We start from the raw sequence: 17,500 nt of genomic DNA, 5'->3' as shown, positions 1-17,500 counted from the left end.
TCATCCTCTTTCTCTCCCTCACTCCCTCCATCTCTCTCTCTCCCTCCCTTCCTCTCCCTCTTTTTCTTTCTCTCTCTCTGTCTCTCACTCAGCCTTCCTCCATCCATCTCTCTCCATGTACAGGTTTGACCCCTCTTCTCTCGTCCTCTTTCTTTCCCACTCTCTCTCTCTCCCTCCCTATACTGCTTTGTGATGTCTGTTTCCTCAGCTCCGCCACCACACTTATATCTATATCGTCCTCTCCCTCTATATGCTCTCGGACATTAGGCTTAATGGGAGCAATCTCTCCCCCCCTCCCTCCCTCCCTCCCTCCCTCCCTCTCTCCCTCGCTCCCTCCGGGTCACAGCATGGCCAGCTTCCAGCCGGCCAATACCGCAGAACCACCCTGCCACTTTAGAGCTGAAAGAGGAGCCCTCCAAGAGAGGGAGAGGGGGAGGGAGGGAGAGGGAGAGAGAATGAGGGAGAGAGAGCGAGAGGGAGAGAGAGAGAGAGAGAGAGAGAGAGAAAAAATGGGAGAGAGAGAGGGAGAAACAGAGAGAGAGAGGGAGAGAGATATTGAGAGTTGGAGAGGGAGAAGTAATGCTAAATGGACTGGACCGCAGGTTCACAAGTTCAGACGTAAGAGAAAATCAGAGAGGAGAGAAGAGCAGGGAGATGGTTAAGAAAACCAGACAGGTCATGGTACAGAGAGGGATGGAGAGAGGGAAGATGGAGATGGGAGAGAGATAGATAAACACTTACATAGATAGGGTAGGCTCGATGGAGAGATGGAGAGATTGCTTTCCACACTTATTATCAGATCATAGAGATTTCAGCAACATAAGATACACCATATGACCTTGATATCTGAACCTCCAGTGATTGGGTTGTCTGCAGAGATTTTATCTCTATGGCCAGGTTTACAGTTCTGTCTGGATCTGGTTATTCTCTCTCTCTCTCTCTCTCTCTCTCTCTCTCTCTCTCTCTCTCTCTCTCTTCTCGTCTGTTTGTCACATTATGGGAGCATTTTGTTTTACCACCCTCCTTTCCCTCTCCTGAGGATTTGGATCATAAGTTAGACTTCCATCTTTATTGTATAGCTACGGTGATGAGTGGCAGACTTCAACGATTTGGCCCGTTTGTTGAGACCCCGGGTTTATGTTGACATTGTCTACATCGAGATGTTTATCAGCCCTCACTTCATCAGTCCTCTCACGGTGTAGGTGTGTTCCGTAATTGGGCAGTTTGCGAGCAATTTTCAGCAATTATATTATTGAGCATCGCTGCCTCTGGGTTTGTCCAACACAAGTAAGAACAGTTTAGATCCTGTGTTTGCCATCACTGTGCCTTCACAGGTAGAATTCTATGTGAAGATCATCGCTGCATCTGATCGTTCTGAATTCTGAGTGTTGGGCAATGTTACAATAGGTTGTGGGGGTGCGTGTAGGTTTTATTTATATTTTTTATGTTTGGTATGTAACAAAAATCATGGCTAATTTAGACCTTGATATAGCCAATGTCAACGGGTAACCTGGTTGTCTTAAAAAAACTGTAGGATCCTTTAGAGATATATGTTTAAAAATGGTTGTTTAGACATTGAAATCAGGAAATCAGGATCAGAAAGACAGGGGTCTGAGAATGGCAGGGTGGGTCCACGGTTTAGTGTACACAGAGTGAACAAAGAGAGAGTTCAACCTAAGATAGTTCAATACACTCTAAAGAGCACCCATCAAGCACTGCTATCTTCTAATATATAGAGAAAACTCCTTTATTTGCATGTTGTGCAAAATCCATCCATCCATTGGTCAGATTCGGAAAGTTAAGTCGATGGTGCTGATGTTGCAGACGCGTACAAAGCCTCTTATATTGGAGAATAGCCAAGCCTGACACTCTTCTTTAAAGGCCAGAGCCATTCGATATTTCCCTCCAATTGCTCAAATCCCAAATGTCTTTACAACCCCTTTCTCTCTTGTCTGTTTAGTGATCAATAATAACTGTACAGTTGCTTTAAGTCGATTCCCTATGAATAATTTCACAACATGGATTTACCCAGGGCCCCGGTGGGTATTAATACCCTCACTAACACAAGCCCCTCAAATGGCCTCACATCTCCATATTTAAATGAGACTGACTGCCAGTCCATTTCCACTTACCCGAGCGTCACGAACGCTCAGAAACCCACTCTTCAAAGCACCCCAGGAGGTGGTAAGCATACAAGGGAGCTCTCGTCAGGAATAGCTGTGGCTCTAGGTGCAATACGCACATGTGTTGAATCTGTATATATATATCTATATTATAGATATTATATATTTAAGCAATAGATCACGACAGGCTGTGGTATACGCTCATTATACCACAGTTAAGGGGCGTTGTCCGTCCCGACGCGCAGCGGAGGGGCGGCGACCCCCTTCACTGTGGTATAATGACCGTATATCACTGACTGAAGTGATCTATTGCTTTTATAAAACGGTTACGTAAATATGGCGAAATTAAAGTCATAGACACCCTCAATTTTGAAAAAGCTAGAAAGTCGGAAAAGCATTTTCTTTAACAAATACAAAAAAGTAGTCCCTCCCGGCTGCCGGCAAAGTGTACGGCGGTTGCTATGCAACACACTGTAGCGTCCTTCAGAGCGAAGACTAGGCTACAGACGGTAGCTTGGTTCGCCGGCAATTTAGCCTTCTATCGAGTTCACTCGAACTCGATAGTAGGCTAAATTGCCGACCGTGTGCCTATTGCTTTACAACATTTCCACCCTCTCCAGCAATCAACATGTTTTTTAGGCTTCAGTGAACTATGCTATCGCTTTTATATATACATAAACAACAGTTAGAGTTAGGCGCGGAGTGATACTGAACTCCGTAAACTGAACGGGCGTCATAGCTGTGTGTATACGCTCAATATACAACAGTTGGGAACCAATCAGATAGCTTCATTTAAGCCACCCGTTTTATAATTCTGGTTTTATATCAATCATTTATGTGTGATTAGACGAGAAGGCGAGGTACTATTCCAGAAGGGATCTGTCGTCAGGGATAGCTGTGGCTTTAGGTGCTGTAAGCACATGTTTTGAATCTACAACATGTGCAACATGTGGCTCAGGAGGTAGAGCGGGTTGGCTGGTAACCCGAAGGTTGCTAGTTCGATCCCCGGCTCCTCATATAGTGTCGAGGTGTCCCTGAGCAAGACACCTCAACCTGACTGCTCTCGACGAGCTGGCTGTCGCCTTGCATGGTTGACTCCGCCGTCGGTGTGTGAATGTGTGCATGAATGGGTGAATGCAATAATTGTAAAGCCCTTTGAGTTACCGCTGGCTAGAAAAGCGCGGTATAAATGCAGTCCATTTACCATTTACTGATGTGAAAACCCTTTTCTTGAGTAGGGACAGAATTCCAGATAAGATGTCTCCATGAAGGGAAATGAAGAGAGCGGACACAAAGGTACTCCGTCCCCGGATTAAAAGTGGAACGGAGGCTGGAAGAAAAGGTGGACTGTGATGATGAGAAAAGGTTGCGATAAGGAACAACCTGGAAAAGGTCAAAGAGAAAATGGATTGCGCTCGCAGACTTTACCCATTATTATATTTCCTGAGTTGTAGAAATTAAACTTTATTTAAAGCCCCAAATTATATATCCTTTCTATTCCGTTCACCGTGGACAACTCAAAACTTTGAGTAAGTTAAACGCTAACACTTATAAATCAGGCGAAGCGTCTAGCCCTGCATCCAATCACACACATTTATTTTTTACTATTCCATTCTCTCCACCTCCCTGTTCCCGTTCTCACTGTGATCCCTCCATCACCCTCCACCTCCCTGTACTGGTCTGGGCGGTGGTGGATAATTGGCTGTTAGCTGGCGGCCGGTCCCCCACAGAGAGGGTTCAGTCCGGTGTTAGAGAGCCCCCTGTGACCGGGTGGGATGCTGTTGTTCGGGTGGCTACCTCTCCACACCTTGTGATTTATATCACAGGTCCTGAAGAGCAGCGAGGGAAGGCTCACACGGCTCCACTGTTCTGCTGACTCCATCTCATCTGTGATTCTAACTTTTTGAAATGTATCTTAAAAAAGGTATTAACGGATGTGATGTACTGACTGGAGTTCTTGGTTTCTGCTGTAGCACAACATTTCCAAGTTGAGGTGGATTCAGGAACTGTTATCTTTTATTCTTGAAATAACTGCGTTATTTATAACAATGCTAATGTTGAATCTTGCTGTTATCCATAACCAAGTTCTGCTGATGGCATGGAGTACTGTTAAATGAATGGAATGAGCCAAGTGAGTTATAAGTTGGATTACAGTGATGGTCAGAGCCATGTTTGTGAGAATCATTAACACAAGAAGGTCTAACAAGCCCTTCACAAAGACGCATTGATCATCGCTGCTCTGCTTGTTCATTCAGCACAGCGAACACGGCATTGTTTCAGGCGTCGGCTGTGCGTACATGTCTTAACAAGAATCCCCATTGTTATCAACCTTGTTTGAATACGTCTGACTTTGGTTCTCCGGGACGTGTTTCACTGTGGCTGAGTAACGTGAGGACTTTCAGATCCGCGCGGTGTTAACCGTGTCTTTATTTACAGCGTGTAACGCGATCAGGGCCTGAGTGCTCGGTTTCCCAGATCCCATTTGTAGTTTCCCTTTCTTAAACAGGGCCGGCATTAGCTGCATAGCAAAGCAGTATCTGGTTACTAAGTACTGCTGACCCGGGCAGCAGGACACGTCCAGGCCCAGCCTCCACAGAGCCTCCAGAGAGCCTCCACAGAGCTCCGCCTCCACAGAGCCTCCACAGAGCCCAGCCTCCACAGAGTCCTGCCTCCACAGAGCCCAGCCTCCACAGAGCCTCCAGAGAGCCTCCACAGAGCCCAGCCTCCACAGAGCCTCCAGAGAGCCTCCACAGAGCCCAGCCTCCACAGAGCCTCCACAGAGCCTCCACAGAGCCCAGCCTCCACAGAGCCTCCAGAGAGCCTCCACAGAGCCCAGCCTCCACAGAGCCTCCACAGAGCCCAGCCTCCACAGAGCCTCCACAGAGCCCCGCCTCCACAGAGCCTCCACAGAGCCCTGCCTCCACAGGGCCTCCACAGAGCCTCCACTGAGCCCAGCCTCCACAGAGCCTCCACAGAGCCTCCACTGAGCCCAGCCTCCACAGAGCCTCCACAGAGAGCCCTGGCTCCACAGGGTCCTGCCTCCACAGAGCCCAGCCTCCACAGAGCCTCCACAGCCTCCACAGAGCCCTGCCTCCACAGAGCCTCCACAGAGCCCATCCTCCACAGAGCCTCCACAGCCTCCACAGAGCCTCCACAGAGCCCAGCCTCCACAGAGCCTCCAGAGAGCCTCCACAGAGCCCAGCCTCCACAGAGCCTCCACAGAGCCCAGCCTCCACAGAGCCTCCACAGAGCCTCCACAGAGCCCAGCCTCCACAGAGCCCAGCCTCCACAGAGCCTCCACAGAGCCTCCACAGAGCCCAGCCTCCACAGAGCCTCCACAGCCTCCAAAGAGCCTCCACAGAGCCCAGCCTCCACAGAGCCCAGCCTCCACAGAGCCTCCACAGAGCCCATCCTCCACAGAGCCTCCACAGCCTCCACAGAGCCTCCACAGAGCCCAGCCTCCACAGAGCCTCCAGAGAGCCTCCACAGAGCCCAGCCTCCACAGAGCCTCCACAGAGCCCAGCCTCCACAGAGCCTCCACAGAGCCCAGCCTCCACAGAGCCTCCACAGAGCCTCCACAGAGCCCTGCCTCCACAGAGTTCTCTAGGATTTTGTCACATCTTGGTCTAATCAAATCAAACTTCAAACCCTGATTAAAATGATGCATCTCCTTTTCGCTGTCAAATAAGGACCAGCATTTTTTTCTACTTAGCATTTAGCAGACGCTTTCATCCAAAAAGTCTGCAAAAAGCGTCTGCTACTATTACTTCCAATCAGCGTCTTTGAGATTGTTTTTCAGACACCTGTTGTTTTAAATATCTTCTCTGTCCCCTGTCATTAATAAGCTACTAAATTTTCCTTTGGGAACAATAAAAGATCTATCCATCCATCTATTGTTTTGGATCTCATCGGCTGCTGCTATGTTGTCAGCCTGCCTGTCACTATGACAACGGCCAGCTCTGGTCCATGTTATTGAGTGACAGGAGTCCTTAAAGAGCACTCTGACAAAGGTGGCAGCCTTTTACATTTCTTCTCAGCGGTCAGGGCGGCTAAGTCTTTCAATCATAGGGCTGCCGGTCAGATCCCCCCCTCCCACTCACTAGCCACCACTTCCCTGTGACTCGCAGCCCCTCGCATGGCCCAGTGTGGACCCCAGCCCGAACAGGGCCTCACGCTATCAGAGCATGCCTTAGTCGTAGTACCATGGTACCTGCACCGCGGATGTTTATTGCTCTGCTCAGATGAATCGTATTAATTTCATGATTAATTGTTTACGCAGCATTAACCGTGAATTAGTCATTGGTTCACCCTATAACTCACCGTTAACCATGAACAAGTCATTGGTTCACCGTTTGACTTACTATTAATCATAAACTAGTTATTGCTTCACTAGCTGCCTCACTATTAACCATGAACTAGTCATTGGTTCACCATTTAACTCACCATCAACCATGAGGTATTCATTGGTTCAACATTTTCGCTCTGTCTCGAAGTTTCACCACTGTTATTATTTGGTGCTCTGTTGTGATTGATCAAATCCCATTATAAACAGAATCAATTCACAAATGCTTAGTCTGAATATATTCACAAATTATAATAGTATAAATATCTACGTTCACTCTTGTTTTTTTCTCCGTCTCTCCTTCTTGAAGTCTCTCCTTCATGTTGCCTGCTCCAACGGGCAACGTAAAGGTCTATCCACCTTTCCTTTCATTGTGAAGATAATGAACTGCAAGCCTTGTGGATTCAATAGCCTTGTTATCATGATGTGAACGCACAGCAAGCCCGGCTGTTGTCTATGGGTACCGTGTCGAAGGCTGAATGGCTCTGTCTTCGCCTGGCTAAGAACGGCGTCATTAAGGGCATTCTCTTAGATGTGTTTCAGAACTAAACACATCACCTGAGCAACACTCACGCACCAGGCAGGCTGTCAGGGTGAGAACGGAACAGGCCATGTCTGACGCTGTTATATAAATGTACATAGATTTAAATAGAGCGGGGGACATTATGGATACACTATGCTCAGCAGGAGAGGACGACAAGGTATTAGAGGCTGGAGAGGTCCTCCGAATGCTGCATGTTTTAAACAAACAGACGTTGTTCAATAGCTGAATGGATTCATAGGATGAACAGAAAGCTTGTGTTCTTTGTGCACGCACAAAAAATGTTTGTGCGTGCAATCTAGTGTTATAAGAGTGCATTATCGCTGCTCTTATGTGTATCGACTGGATGAATATAGGCAGTAAGGCCTCTTTTGCTTGGCATAAAGCGGCACATGGTATAGATGCCATTAGTGCAAACAGTATAAGTGTTAATGTGCAGCTTAATGGGTAGAGCAGATCATTCAGGGTGAGGGCTTCAATTCCCACACCCCCCCCTGCAAATGTGAAATGTGAACTTATGGTGTTGTCAGATGCGCTGGGTAATAACATGTATTATTCTAATTATCGCCACTAACAAGCCGGGCCTGCCATTTTGAGTCATCTCAGCTGTCATCTGCCATCAACCAGTGCAACAATGTATAGCTCTATTCATTAGGTATGTTTTGTACATTCAAGTATAAGTAAGGGGGCATTTTGCATTCTGTGTTATTGAATGTGTGCAGCTACGTTCCATGCTATCAAATACACAGAATGTGTTTCGCCTCACAGATGAAGAAGTGATGAAGAAGCTATATTCCATGTTATTTTATATGCAGCGTGTGTGTGTGTGTGTGTGTGTGTGTGTGTGTGTGTGTGTGTGTGTGTGTGTGTGTGATGTCTCTCAGATACGGTCTACATCAGTAAGGAAGTATATTCCATGTTATTAAATATGCAGTGTTTGTGTGTGTGTGTGTGTGTGTCTGTGTGTGTGTGTGTGTGTGTGTGTGTGTGTGTGTGTTGTTTCTCAGATACCGACTACATCAGTGAAGAGGAGGAGAGGAAGGTAGAGGGCATGCTGGCCTTCCTGACCGAGGAGTCCAAGCAGGCTGCCGCCAGTACCGCTGTAAGTAACTACACTACACTACACCTGACACACTCCATCACCACGGCAACACACTGACCAGTACCGCTGTAAGTAACTACACTACACTACACCTGACACACTCCATCACCACGGCAACACACTGACCAGTACCGCTGTAAGTAACTACACTACACTACACCTGACACACTCCATCACCACGGCAACACACTGACCAGTACCGCTGTAAGTAACTACACTACACTACACCTGACAGACTCCATCACCACGGCAACACACTGACCAGTACCACGGTATGTAACTACGGTACACTACACCTGACACACTCCATCACCACGGCAACACACTGACCAGTACCGCGGTATGTAACTACAGTACACTACACCTGAAACACTCCATCACTACGGCACTACAGCGCTGATGTCTGCATCTTCACACAAGATTAACCTGCTGTCATGTAATAATCAATAGTTAAATGGTCCTCTATGCAAACGCTCCACAGTTCTGCTGATTAAGATCTGATTAGAGACCCAGCTACATGAGAAGGCAAAATGTATGCACCAAAATGTATCATACATCAAAATATACCCCAAAGATGAATCTCCCATCTGAGGAACCAGTGCATCTTATCTCAAATGAATCAGCTCAAATCGGTGACAGCTGAATACAAAACATGGTAACCATGACAACTCTGCATGCCATTTCTTCTGTTTGTTTAGAGGGAAACAAATCACTTACATTTTAATTTAGTTTGATTAAAACTGGGGAAGGCGGCTTTGGAGAAACCAGCCAGAGTAAGCTGGGTTTATAAAGTATCCAACTGTGCATTGAGTGCAGGGGCCGAGTGTGTGCAGGACGGTGGATGGTTAGGGAGACAGACAGGCACCTCATCATTTAGGAACCTCATTTCATCCAGGCCCAGTCAGATGATTGGACAGGCTTATTACTGGCCTTCAACAGCCCCTGATACCTTGATTTATTGATGGCCTTCACGATGCTTAAGCCATTTAAGCAGATTTGGACAAAAAAAAAAGCTTCTCAATTAAACGCCTGCCCTAGCTTTAATCAATTAACAATTAGTCTGTCAACCAATGGCACACTGTGAAAACCTAGTGCATCCAGAGTGCTTACTGCTTCCTCAGCAGCTGTGGCGAAATGTTAAGTGTCAGTTCTCACACTACAGACGTGTTCTGTATGTCAGAGCATGACCCTGTTCACCTCCAACCACAGCAAGTCCTCCCAGCAACGCCTGACCTTGGGAGGGGAGAGCGCCCCAGGGACCCCAGGGGAGGTCTTTCTCCTGCTCCTGCAGCTTGCCTCCGCAGCAGAACCTGATACCTTTCTTCCCCGGTGTAGACAACCCCACCGAGACAGAGCTGACAGGGAGGAGATGGGTGGGGGAGGGAGGAAGGGAGGGAGGGCCAGTGAGAGCAGGGGGAGAGGGGGAGAAGGTGGAAGAGAGGGTTAATGGGGAGGGAGGGGAGGAGTGGAGGAAATAGGGGGTGAAAAGGAAGAAGATGGGTGGGGGAGGGAGGGCCAGAGAGAGGAGGGGGAGAAGGTGGAGGAGAGGGTTGATGGGGAGGGAGGGGAAGAGTGGAGGGAAGAGGGGGTGAAAGGGAGGAAGATGGGAGGGAGAGAAGAGGGAAAGAGGAGGAGGAAAAGGGAGAATGCGGTGGGAGGAAGGGCAGGAGAGTGGGGGAGGTAGAGGGAGGGCGTAGCTAAGGAAGGACAGAGCCACAAGGAGCAGTAGCGGTGGTGCATTAGAGGTTTCATCAATCACCAAAGGATGGGAGGTAGGTAGGGAGGAAGGAACCGAGGAAAGAAGGGAGGAAGGAAGCAAAACAAAAAGAGTGCTGGAAAAGGTTGCATGAATCATTGACAAGGAAATGAAGTCGGGAAGTAAAGAGGGAATGGAGGGGGTCATAAATATAAACTATAGAATGAGAAAGAAGCAGAGAGCGGATGGAAGGGAAGGAAGCCGGCTCAATGATGCTGTGCATGGATCCCTGAAGGCAGGAGCACAAAGAAAGAGCAGAAGAAGAGGCACCGGGAGGGAAGGGAAGGCAGAATGTGCATTTGATGTTGAATCCTGCCAGCGGTATTTTGCTGTGTCATGGCTCTGAATGTTAAAGGTACGTTAAGAGTGGGAGACGATAGCATCACAGAGCCCCCAGATCAGTGTTTATCAGCTGCCATGCTGCTGCAAGTCATCCAATGCCGATGCAGTTTTTGAATCTGGTGGTGGATAAAGAGCAAAGAGAGAACTGTGTTTTCCATATTCCTGCAGAGTAGTGCAGTGAGTTTTTTAAACACATCCAGACAACCATCAGAGCGGCTCTTCCTCCGCACCTTGAAAACACCGGAGACAGTTTGCTTGGAGGTTGTTTTTGTTGAAAGTCTCTCATGTCCCTCTTTGCTCGCCCCTACATAAAGTGGCAGAGAGAGAGAGAGAGAGAGAGAGAGAGGCCAATATTAGACCGTATATAAATAGAACACGCTCGCTCATCCAGTAGTTGAATCCGTGGAGAGAGATTGCCGCCTGCCTGCCTGACGTTGAAGAGATGAGGGATGTCAGCCCCTTCTATGATGAAAGGGGAAAGTGAAAGGAAAAAGTCCTTAGAAAAGCATTAGATATTGACTCTGAGAGGAGAGAGCGAGGGTGTTTGCAGACTCGAGTAAAGCCCTGGTTCTGTTTGATTTGGTTGGTTGCATTTCCACGGAGGCAGAGTTGAAACACAGGTGTACACTTGAAGCGTGGTGTAAACACAAATACACTGACATTACTGACTTGTGTTGCTAAGGCAACCGGAGCCAGGTTTGTAAGAAGTGTGTGTATGTGTGAGTAGTGTGTGTGTGTGTGTGTGTGTTTGAGTGTGGCACTGTGTGTGTGTGTGTGTGTGTGTGTGTGTTTGTGTCTGTATGTGTATGTGTGTGAGTGTGTGTGTGTGTGTGTGTGTGTGTGTGTCTCTGTATGTGTGTGTGTGTGTGTGTGTGTGTGTGTGTGTGTGTGTGTGGGGGGGGGGGGGGGGGGAAGAGCCAGTGAACTGAACTCTGTGTTCTAGTCTAGTATGTTGACCTTTATTCATGTCGTGTGCGTCTGTGCATGAGAAGGCCTCATCACAGTGCTGGGGCCCAGTGTCAGTTTAGTGCATAGCAACTGAACCACCAACAGATGGAGATGTGAACCTCATGATATCATTCATAGTAACGGTGGCAATGGGTAACGTTTGAACTAGCTCCTAGCTTAATATTACCCGGACATCTGTAGTCATTGCTAATAAACGCTGATATTTACAATAAAATCACATTCTATATAACTGATATATTCTTCAAATTAAATAATGCTCCAATGGAAACTCCATTACAGGTCATTGCATTTAGTTATTTCTCTCTCTCTTACCTTGCCCCCCCCCCCCCCCCCCCCCCCCCCCCTCTCTCCCTCTCTCTCTCTCTCTCTGATGTTCTCTCACTCTCTCTCTCTCTCTCTCTCTCTCTCTGATGTTCTCTATCTCTCTGTCTCTCTCTCTCTCTCTCTGTGTCTCTCTGACTCTCCCTCTCTCTCTCTCTCTCTGTATCAAGCGGTACTTAATTAAATTGCATGTTCCCTCTAATGGTAATAACATATATGCTGTCATAAATCCAGCTCATTTGATCCCACAGAGCCCCCCTTTACAAACCTCTTCACATTTCAGTTTCTCGCTGAATATCAGTCAAGAGTGAAGAGAGCAAGAACGCTTAGTTATTTAATCAGTTAATCTGTCTATAAATTTCAATCATTCAATCTATGCGCATCTCTCTGCTCATAGATAGAATGTCTGTCTGTCTCTATCCATCCGTCTATCTGTCGCCATCTCTATCTCTATTACTCCTCACGATTAAAACAGAAGTCTGTGGAGCTGTCTGTGTTGACCACACTGACGATGTGGACAAAGGGATAATGTCAGTAAGATCAGATTCAGACGGGCATTTCAGCAGTTGCCCTCAGTTGGGACCGAACCAGATGTTCGTCACTGAGCCTGGCTGGCCTCCCTCATGAGCAGCCGCTGGCTCCGTCAGCTGAGGAAACACTGGCAAGACGCATGCAAATCTGAAGCTCTATATTAACAGTCTGCCAATACATACTGCATAGAACACAGGAGCAAATACATACTACTGCTGTGTTGAAAATGTTAGCTTCTATTTCCGGATTGCAGGACAACAAAGCAGCCGATCTTGAAAACAGACTTCAGAAGACGTTTGTGTTTTATTTGATGTCTCATAGGAGCGTCGGTTGAGGTGTTTGTCAGGTAGGTGGAAGTCTATTTCGTCAGAGTTGTTTTCGTTCTACCGGTTGCTGTCCTAGGGAGTAGGATTTCACTACCATGACTGGGTCCGCAATAAATACAAAAGTTCAGTTGGTCTCCCTGTCTAAAACTTGTATTGACAGTTCATTCGACTCCTCTACAAATGTAATGTCAGATATTTTTCGATGGGTGTGATAAAGCTGGGCAGCCAAGAGCTAGGATTAACGTAGCTATAGACATTCATATCTTACCCACATTTCAACACGTAAGTCACATCGGGCCTGGATTAGAAGCCTGACATTTAGATGTTCTTTATAGTTCCTGAATTCGGTCCAGTGCTTCAATGTGTCTCCGAGGCTGACGGCTGGATGTGTCGGTCGATGTGTCGGACTAGTACACGGAAGTCTATTTCGTCAGAGAGGTTTTCGTTCTACCAGTCCCTGACCTAAGGAGTAGGATTTCACCACCATGGATGGGTCTGCAATAAATACAAAAGTTCAGCCGGCCATGTTCGTCTCCCTGTCTAGACCTTTTCACAAAACAGGAAAGGCCTGCCGGTATCGGGTTGTGTTGCCAGAGGAGATTTTCAGCGATGATTGGAATGTACGTGTGTTGTATCCAACAGCTTCCCAGGGCAGTGTCTCCAGTACTCTCATCTGTGGAACACATTGTCTGGACCTCCGCTACCACTAAGGGCTTGTTCTGGGGCTGTACTGTTCGCTATAGGAAGATATGTCATGTTTACGGCTGACATGGTCACTCAACCCGCCATTGCACCACCCAGAGGGGTCGATATGCTTTGTAGTGGCCACACCACAGGTTCAATTCCCACCTGCCATCCTATGTATTTCCTTCTCTTCTTCTGCCCACTTTCCTTTCTCTCTTCACTGTGCTTTCTGTAAAGTGTCCATAGTGAATCGTGAGGAGGTTAGAATGGGATGGTAGATTTATTTAAAGATGGAGAACTTCTTTTCCCTTGCTTCTATCTCTGTCTTTCGACGCTGTGGGTCTCTTCGTCACCGTAGGTATACTGTGGCCCTGTACATTATCCAAGGTCCAGAGTATTCCTGTAGACCTACACCTGTAGGGCTGAGTCTCCAGTAGCTTCCTGTAGACCTACACCTGTAGGACTGAGTCTAGTCTCCAGTATCTTCCTATAGACCTACACCTGTAGGACTGAGTCTAGTCTCCAGTATCTTCCTGTAGACCTACACCTGTAGGACTGAGTCTAGTCTCCAGTATCTTCCTATAGACCTACACCTGTAGGACTGAGTCTAGTCTCCAGTATCTTCCTGTAGACCTACACCTGTAGGACTGAGTCTAGTCTCCAGTATCCTCCTGTAGACCTACACCTGTAGGACTGAGTCTAGTCTCCAGTATCCTCCTGTAGACCTACACCTGTAGGACTGAGTCTCCAGTATCTTCCTATAGACCTACACCTGTAGGACTGAGTCTAGTCTCCAGTATCTTCCTGTAGACCTACACCTGTAGGACTGAGTCTAGTCTCCAGTATCCTCCTGTAGACCTACACCTGTAGGACTGAGTCTAGTCTCCAGTATCTTCCTGTAGACCTACACCTGTAGGACTGAGTCTCCAGTATCTTCCTGTAGACCTACACCTGTAGGACTGTGAGTCCAGTCTCTAGTTAGTAGCTCCCTGTTGGTAGCAGACAGACGTCAGGCTGGATCTCCAGAATCCAACTCCACGACAAAGGTCACCTGTCACCACCGGACACAGATGACCTAAAGAAGAATATTTAACATGGACAGACGCGCACAGATAGATGAACTTACACACACACATGCATACGCACACACATACACGCACACAGTCACAGAATTGCGGAAAATAGGAAGTTCACTGTTGAAATGTTCAGAAGTAAGGGGCTTTTAGCTAACAATGCAAATAAGACTTCTTTGAATAATGCAACAGACTGCATCGACAGATTATTAGAAACAGCGTTTATTGGATCACTGCTAGTAAAACTTATATTGTCAGTTTATTCGACTCCTCTACAAGTGTAATGTCAGATATGTTTTGATTGGTGTGATATAGCTTGGCAGCCGAGAGCGAGGATTAACGTAGCTAGCCCGGATTAGAAGCTTGACATTTAGACGTTCTATATAGTTCCTGAAATCGGTCCAGGAAGGAAGTGCTTTAAGGTGTCTCCCAAGGCCAGATTCTGATTAACTCTTCAACATTGATCCACAACATGAACCACAACATGAACCGATACTAAGTCATGGATTACAGTACCAGATGGATTTTCTATCTGCTATGTATTTTACAACCAGTCAAGGATGGAGCCTATTTTCTTTCCCTCGTAACGCACTGAGTCTCTCTCCTGTCCTTCGTAACACACTGAGTCTCTCTCCTGTCCCTCGTAACACACTGAGTCTCTCTCCTGTCCCTCGTTAGACACTGATTCTGGCCGCAGAGTGAATAAAGGGGAAATAAGCGCTTCCAGGCCTGTCGCTTTTAAAACACACATGAGAAATCCAATGATGAATACTGTGTGCTCCACCTGTGATTTCAGACTACAATCCAACTTGTGCACTGGCACGCGCATAGACACAGTATATGCGCACACAAACATGCACACACACACACACACACACACACACACACACACACACACACACACACACACACACACACACACATGCGCACGGACACTCAAGCACAAGCACACACACCATGCCCATGTGACCCTCAATCATGCCCAGTGCCTCACCCACAGAGACAATCAGCAGCCACTTCTCAAGTCCCCATTTAGGAAGCCAGGGAATATACTTCTCCTCTTCCTCTTCCATTTATTTTTTTTCTTCTTCCTCTCCCCCTTCTCCTTCTCCTCCTTCTTCTTCTTCTTCTTCTTCTTCTTCTTCATCTTCATCTCCTCGTCTTCTTATCCTTCTTCCTCCTCCTCCTCCTCCTCCTCCTCCTCCTCCTCCTCCTCTATTAGGTGGATTTGAAGCAGCAGGGATTGGGCCGTCACTAATGGGTGTTAGCAGAGAACAAAGGAAAATAAGCCTAATGATTTGTAAAAGGGTATCTGTAAACAACGTTCCACTCCATCCCGCCCCGACCGGCTTTGTCCCGTCAGCTGGCCGTTCCACAACGCTCCGTCCTAAATGCCAGGCCAGTCGTGTGTGGCCGTACGGGAATTAGCATAAACTCTATTTATTATTGGTCAGCAGACCATCTACAGGGGAGCCCGCTCAGCTCATCATTTCTCTTTGTATTTTCGTGGTGTTAGCATTATGGTCCCTTTCAGCCTCTTCAGAGCATGAAGGACAATGTATTCATCCACATTGACTGTCCCCATGGAATATTGCCTTTCAAGAAACCTGCAGCCAATAGCAGCAGAGAGAGGATAGCTCATCTTAGGACGGAACCCGTGGGTTTAGAGTCCATGGACACTGAGAGGGAGGATGGGAGAGCGAGAGAGAGCGAGAGAGAGAGAGAGAGAGACACACACAGAAAGAAAGAGTAAAGAGCGAGAGGACGTACGAGAGAGAGAGCGAGAGAAACAGAGAGAGAGAGCATGAGGTTTGGTTTAAAATTACACTCTCTCACTTGCTCCTTCCAAGCAGGAACTCTATAACCCGCAGAGATGGGAGGTCTGACAGGGGGAGGGGGGGGGGGATGGATGGGAGGACAGCGGATGAGAGACAAACCACAGGCGGTGGGAGAAGGTGAACAGGAGGGCGAGCCACAGTGATTTAGAGGGAGAGAAATAACTATAGCTTTAACAACCCCTTCGTCTATACTTCCAGTCGTTTCGGAGACTCTCACAGCGAATGGGAGTGTTGACTGCACTTTATCCATGAAGTATTCCCTACGTCGAGGTGAGGCGAGGTCAACGTCCAGAAACCCTGCGTGAACTCTGAACCCAATTGAAACAGTGCTTCCCTGCTAGACCACGTGTGGCGGATATGACCCATAGAGGAATGATACAGTACATGTCTTCCTACATGTCCACCATTGGCTGGCGTGTGAGGGCGTGTCCTCCTTTAAACTGCTCCACAGCTCTCTCTCTTCTCACCCATTTTTGTTTGAGATAGCGGATTTGTTTGCCGTAATAGAAACTAGAATAAATGTTAGTGAAAAAATATAAAACAAAACGACGCCATTCAAACATACGACAAATGTACAAACGGACGGATGTATGCACATAAATTAAACGTGCAAATACTAATCTGCATATTTACAATGTACATTAAGTACATTCAGCACACACTTTTTCCAGTAACAAAGATATAAAGTATATGTATACCTTCATCCTCCTTGTTTATCTTTCCCACACAGAGACTTATCTTCTGTACTGTGTCTCAGCCTCTTTATTTAAACACAGATTCCTTCTGCATGGTGTGTCTGTGATTGTCCTGATCTCTGTGGCTGATTGGGGAAGGGGTTACTCCGACCTGTCCCTGATGACTCCCTACTCATTTATTCACAACACAAACACCTGGCAGCCACGATGAGGAGGGAATAAAACATCAATACAGCCGATAGAAGAGGCTGCAGGTTTTTCGGTGTGCCTCATCGTTACCAAAATGTCTCCTGTGTGTGTTCCCCGTCTCCTGCAATGAATTGGATTCAGAGAGTTTGTGGGCCACTCGATAATATTATGATTGCTATTCTTTTATTTCACTTCTTTTCACACAGAGATAAAACTCAAGACAAGAGTGACCTATGATTTTCCATTTATTTTTGACTGGCGAGGCCATTAATCTTGTTTCTTCTGACAGCTGGTTGTGGCCTTTGCAGAGGTGAGGTTATGAAAGCAGTGGTATGTTATTCATATCGAGGTCTCCCTTCATGCCGGCCCACTGGCCCGTTCATTATTGTTATTTGTATAACGCCCATGTTTATTTGTTCATGGTGATGAGGCTGTTTGGTGTGTCAGGAAGTGGGCTTTACCAGACAACCGTTGCTATAGCAACCACAGTGGGGAGGGATCTGCATGTAAATGTGAAGGGGGGGGTTGATGCTGTCTCTGGGTTGACTTGAGCTGTGTGTGTGTGTGTGTGTGTGTGTGTGTGTGTGTGTGTGTGTGTGTGTGTGTGTGTGTGTGTGTGTGTGTGTGTGTGTGTGGCCCCTTTTACGCTCACTGTGAAAGCCGGGAAT

The 17,500-nt window shown here is 47.2% G+C and overlaps 1 protein-coding gene across 1 annotated transcript in view; it reads left to right on the top strand.

Annotated features, from left to right (window-relative positions):
- Nucleotides 1-17,500, top strand: part of rnf123 (ring finger protein 123) — a 115,923-nt gene that overhangs the window by 95,266 nt on the left and 3,157 nt on the right. Inside the window, exons 38-39 of the mRNA XM_084464697.1 lie at nt 8,014-8,153; nt 9,289-9,437. Of these exons, the coding sequence (XP_084320823.1) occupies nt 8,014-8,153; nt 9,289-9,437 (289 nt within the window). The remainder of the gene's footprint in view (nt 1-8,013; nt 8,154-9,288; nt 9,438-17,500) is intronic.

The sequence above is a fragment of the Micromesistius poutassou genome (genome assembly GCF_964030765.1).
Source record: "Micromesistius poutassou genome assembly, chromosome: 2".
Lineage (NCBI taxonomy): Eukaryota > Metazoa > Chordata > Actinopteri > Gadiformes > Gadidae > Micromesistius > Micromesistius poutassou.
The sequence above is the reverse complement of the archived record's forward strand: the minus strand, read 5'-3'. Positions and strand labels throughout refer to the sequence as shown.